The 5,402-nt window shown below is 48.6% G+C and overlaps 1 protein-coding gene across 1 annotated transcript; it reads right to left on the bottom strand.

Moving 5' to 3' along the window:
* Positions 1–1,177: 1,177 nt before the first annotated feature.
* Positions 1,178–5,031, bottom strand: CXCR4 (C-X-C motif chemokine receptor 4). The gene is made up of 2 exons (XM_049615692.1): positions 4,906–5,031; positions 1,178–2,769 (listed from the first exon to the last, which is right to left on the bottom strand). The coding sequence occupies exons 1-2, from the start codon at positions 4,918–4,920 to the stop codon at positions 1,723–1,725; spliced, it is 1,062 nt and encodes a 353-aa protein (XP_049471649.1). The 5' UTR covers positions 4,921–5,031; the 3' UTR covers positions 1,178–1,722.
* Between the last annotated feature and the right edge of the window lie 371 nt (positions 5,032–5,402).

The following is a 5,402-nucleotide window of genomic DNA, read 5'->3' as shown; positions in this document are numbered from 1 at the left end:
TTGCACAATGGTATTGTCAATAGCTATGGGTGTTGTTACATAAGACTCCAAACTCTTGTGCAAAATGTGGGCAATCAGGAGCTTGCTTCAGTGTACCTTTTTTTCTGAGCTCTGAAAGCACGAATTTAACTTTTATCTGCTTGGCTAATCCCTTCAGGTGCTAGGTGTTACAATAGATTAAGTGTGGAGATTTGCATAGAAGATATTGCAAGAGGGGTATTTTGGGCATGGTTAATTTTATGAAGAAAACATTCACTTTTGGCTTTATTTTCAACAGTAGTTCAGTTGACTTACGACCAGGTGTTCTGGGGGACAATAGTGGGTGCAGTGAAGAACAAGTGCTGGAATGATGAATGGAATCAACCCCTGGTTTGTCCCCTTGAAAGTGCAAGTTGTGGAAAGTCTCGCAATCTCAGTTCCTTTGTGTGAAAAAGGAGTGATGGTATCTAGGTTGAGATGATCAGAGGAGAAAAGCTTGCAATCCTTGGCACAGCACAGACCTAGATTATACAAGGGGTCAGTTGTAAAATCTAAAACATGGTAACGCATACTTTTTTTCCTTTGCACACGTTTATCCTTCAGAAAGATTATTTTTCATAGGAACAGGAACTGGCTGAATGTTTCTAAATGTCTAGGAGTTGAAAGTGGTTAAATCTTAAGATTTCGAAGACAGATTCCCTGGTTTGGAATACTAGCTGTGCTACTTGTCACATGCCTTTAACCAAGTCACTTAGGACTTCTGTGCCTCAGTTCCCTGCTCTACAAGATGTAGTTCTATTGGGGCACTTGGGTGGCTCACTCGGTAGAGCATTCGACTCTTGGTTTTGGCTCAGATGATCTCACAGGTCCATGAGTTTGAGTCCTGCTTTGGGCTCTTTGCTGACAGCCTAGAGCCTGAAGGTTCTCTGTCTCCCTTTCTCTCTGCCCCTCCCCTGCCTGCACTCTCTCTCAAAGTAAATAAATAAACTTTAAACTTAAAAAAAAAAAGAACTATAGTTCTATTAATAGTAATGTTATTATTATTATTATTAATTGAGCCAGAGTTCCTATCAGAGATTTGTGATAAGGGTTAAATAAAATATTACAACTAGGATAGGACCTGACATGCCATAAATGTATTATTTTTGCCTTCTGTCAGCCAAAGGAATGTCAACAGAAATCAGAACATAACAGTGAGTAAGTTTATCATGAACTTTTTATTAACAACTTGATACAAAGACTGTACATTGTAGGTGCTGAAATCAATCCACTTCTGAAAACTAAAAAACCCAGCATTTCTATATCACTTCAGGCTTTGGTTATTAAGTGCCACCTTCTACAGCAAAATCACATAGTGTAACCAAACAATTTAAGAACAGGAAAAAGAAAATGTTCCATTGGAATGGAGAGATTATTTATGTACAAACAGCTGAGGATCATTTCTAGCTTAAGTGATTCACTACACACTCTGGAATGTTTAGTTCTCTTTTCTACAGTCTTACAACCAGACATACAGCAACTAAGAACTTGGCCACAGGTCCTGCCTAGACACTCATCAACATGAAACAAAAAAATATTTATATAAATAAGTCAATTAAACCTCATAAAAACTAAAGAAACACAAGGAAAAAAATCCAACAGTCAATAAAAACTGTACAGTATCAGTCAGTCTTTTATATCTGAAAAAATGTGTAACTTAAAAAAAGAAAGTTCTTTAATGTATACAAGTCTTTTAGATCAGTGTTAGCTGGAGTGAAAACTGGAAGACTCGGACTCAGTTGAAACAGAAGAATGTCCTCCCCGCTTCCCTTTGGAAAGGATCTTGAGGCTAGACCCTCTGCTCACAGAGGTGAGTGCATGCTGGGCAGAGGTTTTAAATTTGGCTCCAAGGAAGGCATAGAGGATGGGGTTCAGGCAACAGTGGAAAAAGGCTAGGGCCTCGGTGATGGAAATCCACTTGTGCACAGTGCTCTCAAACTCACATCCTTGCTTGATGATTTCCAGGAGGATGAAGGAATCGATGCTGATCCCTATGTAGTAGGGCAGCCAGCAGGCAAAGAAAGCCAGAATGAGGATAACTGTGGTCTTGAGGGCCTTACGCTTCTGGTAGCCCTTGGAGTGGGAGAGCTTGGAGATGATAATGCAATAGCAGGACAGGATGACAATACCTGGCAGGATAAGGCCAACCATGATGTGCTGAAACTGGAATACCACCAACCACGAGTCATTGGGATAGAAGCGGTCACAGATATATCTCCCATCTGCCTCTCTGACATTAGCAAAGATGAAATCAGGAATAGTCAACAGGAGGGCAGGTATCCAGACACCAACATAGACCACCTTTTCAGCCAACAGCTTCCTTGGCCTCTGACTGTTGGTGGCATGGACAATAGCCAAGTACCGGTCCAGACTGATGAAGGCTAGGATGAGGACACTGCTGTAGAGGTTGACTGTGTAGATGACATGGACTGCCTTGCACAGAAACTTTCCAAAATACCAGTTTGCCACAGCATCAACTGCCCAGAAGGGAAGTGTGAGGACAAAGAGGAGGTCTGCCACAGATAGGTGCAATCTGTACTTGTCTGTCATGCTTCTCAGTTTCTTCTGGTAACCCATGACCAGGATGACCAATCCATTGCCCACTATGCCAGTCAAGAAGATGATGGAGTAGACAGTGGGCAGAAAGATACGGTTGAAATGTGCATTTTCCTCCCGGAAGCAGGGTTCCTTCATGGAGTCATAGTCGCCTGAGCCCAAGTCATCTTCGGTGTAGTTATCTGAAGGGTATATCTGCAAAAGAAGCAAGGGAATGGATATTAACTTTCAAGTACAGTTGGCATTCTCCAAGTTCAAAAACATGTCTCTGGAATTTTTAAAAAGCAATTAACAAAACCCAACTCAGCCCAGGCTTCTTCAGGACATTCTCCTCCCACTGAAGTAGTGAGGGAAGGGCACAAGAGAATTATTACAGACTGCTCCAGCCCTCTTCCCCATGTTCCCCCAAGTCCCTTCATTATATCACTCTTTAGTAGAACCAGTTACAAAATTCTTTGTTTAGAACAAAAGGGCGCTGAGATTCAGAGGGTTTCAAAGTCACATCTTTTCTAACTCTTCTACCCCGCCCACTAGGGGGAAGAAAAAAACCTTGGGAGGGAAAAAACCAAAACAAAACACAAAGAGGCCACTCCTAGACGGAGGGGGTGGGGGTGTGTGGACAGACGGGGGGAGTGGGGGCCAAATCTCCAGTTCTGAGGAGCTGGGATTAACTTTTGGTATGAAGATTCGCCAGGACAGGGAAGATATAGGAGGAAGGAGCACTGGGGGGGGCGGCTGGGGGGCGCGGAATCCCAAAGACTTTCCCCTGAGGCACAAAACATTGCCTTCCCCACGCTCATCTAAACACAAAACCATTCTGCCATTCTGTACTTCAGGCAACATGTAGTGGGGAAGGAGAAACTGGCCTGAAGCGCAGGGCCTTTGGAGCTTGGGGTACTGAACAGGGGTTTTAGTAAAAGATACCCCCCACACACCCCTGCAGCTGGCATTCCCCAGGGGCCTGGGTCTTTCTGCCCTACCTATGTTTATCTCTTGACGCGTTTGGGAAGCTAGGGAGTGCAGCATTTTCCTGGGAGTGGAAGGTCACGGGGTCTGCACTCATGGTCCTCGCCCCAAGTTTCATTTCCTCACTGCCCGGTCGCTTCCCACCCCGCCACTGACCCAGTAAATGGGGTCGGAGGTCTGCAGCTGGAAGCCTCTAGGCGGAGGGCGCACTGAGGGCCGGGTGGTCCAACTCCGGACCTCCGCGGCTGCCCACCACGCCCACGCCCACTGCCAGCAGCTACAGCTCCCCGGGTTCCGTCCGGCAGCACGCCAAGTTCAGTCCCACAGGGTGCTGGGGAGAAAATGGGCGGCTCCTCCGTAAGCGCCTTTGAATTGCGCGCCGCTGGGGGGAAACGAAAAGCCTTCCTGGTAAGGGGTTTTCAAAAGTCTCCAGGAAACCACCAACGGTTAAACAGAGCAATTGGGATCGGTGAGAGCCAAACGGTCTCCCCACTTGCACCTGCCCGTCTACGCCGCAACGACCGGCAGCCCAGGTGCCCTCCCCAAGCCCTTAACTCCACCCTTAGTCCCCGCCGCGCACACCTCGGGGGTGCTGCTCCGCAGTGACTGTTTAATACTGCTTCCTCTCTGTACGATCTCAAATTACCGAAACCCTGGGGTTCACTCGCGGAGCTTCCATTGCCCGCGAGATCTCCCCCTCAATCCCTAGGCGCGGGGGCTGTTTCAGGTCCCTGCTGCGGCCAATTCTCAGACCTCTCTGGCGAGCAACATCTTGGGTGCGCTCGCCTTTCCCGCTCTCTGCTCACTGTGCGGGGGTACTGACACAGCTCCGCCGACTATGCAGAGTTCAGCGAACACGCGCCCAACCGTAAGACTGGTCACCAGGAGCCTCTGCCTTAAATTAAACAGGGGCACGGTCTCTCTCTGGGAACGCGGCCCGGGCGCACCGCCTTCCACCTCTAAATTCAGATCATGTAATTCACTGCAAATAAACTCCCGCGCTCCTGCGGGAGACCCTTGGTCTGAGTCCGGGAGCAGTGCGCACGCCTTCTCTGCACTTTTGCACAGAATGTTCTTATGTTTGCAAACAGCATGTAAGCCTAACGCGCACCGCAGGACTCAAGGGGGAGACACACGCAGCCACCAAACCGTCGTTCCAATATTTTCTCCTCTACTTACAGAGAAAAAGATTCCAATCCTAACCCACCCCCCTGCCCCTCCAGTGGAACCATGCTCACGAAACCTCCCTTCCATGCACCTCTGGGGTACCCACATTCTGGTCGCTTCTGCCCTCTCGGAAAGAGGTTGCGCTCTAAGTTTACGAGTTTGTACATTTAAGAAAAAGCAGGTTGAAACTGGACTTACACGAAACCCGTCCATGGTAACTACTCGCTCTCCAGCCACAGTGGTTACCGGGGCACCCAAGTCGTCTGGGTCACTTTGCTACTTGCTGCCGCAGCCAACAGACTGAAGTTTCTACGCGAAGCTGGACTTTTATAAAAACACGCTCGGCTGGCAGCGCATGCGCCACGCGGGTGGGCGGGCGGGGCAGGGAGGAGAAAGGCGGGGTGGGGGAGAGACGTACGAGAGGAGGGCTTGAGGGAGGGGTGCTGGCACTCGGGCAGTTCCAGTGAAGTTAATTAGGGTAAACCTGGGTAGACCCCGAGGGGCTGCTGTTAGCTGGAGGTCACCTTGTGAGTCTTGAGCTGTGGAGAGCATCCCGGAGGCGTTCCCCAACCCGGGAAAGCAGGATGCGCACGGGCGACCTGTGAGTCCTTGTGTGGGGCATCCATCCTTGCTCACGTGGATGGGATTCCAGACCCGGGAATGCTACAAATGGAGACACTGAGGCCCAGAGGAGG

Source organism: Panthera uncia (genome assembly GCF_023721935.1).
Source record: "Panthera uncia isolate 11264 chromosome C1 unlocalized genomic scaffold, Puncia_PCG_1.0 HiC_scaffold_3, whole genome shotgun sequence".
NCBI lineage: Eukaryota > Metazoa > Chordata > Mammalia > Carnivora > Felidae > Panthera > Panthera uncia.
Note: the sequence above shows the minus strand (reverse complement) of the source record. Positions and strands in the feature narration are given on the sequence as shown.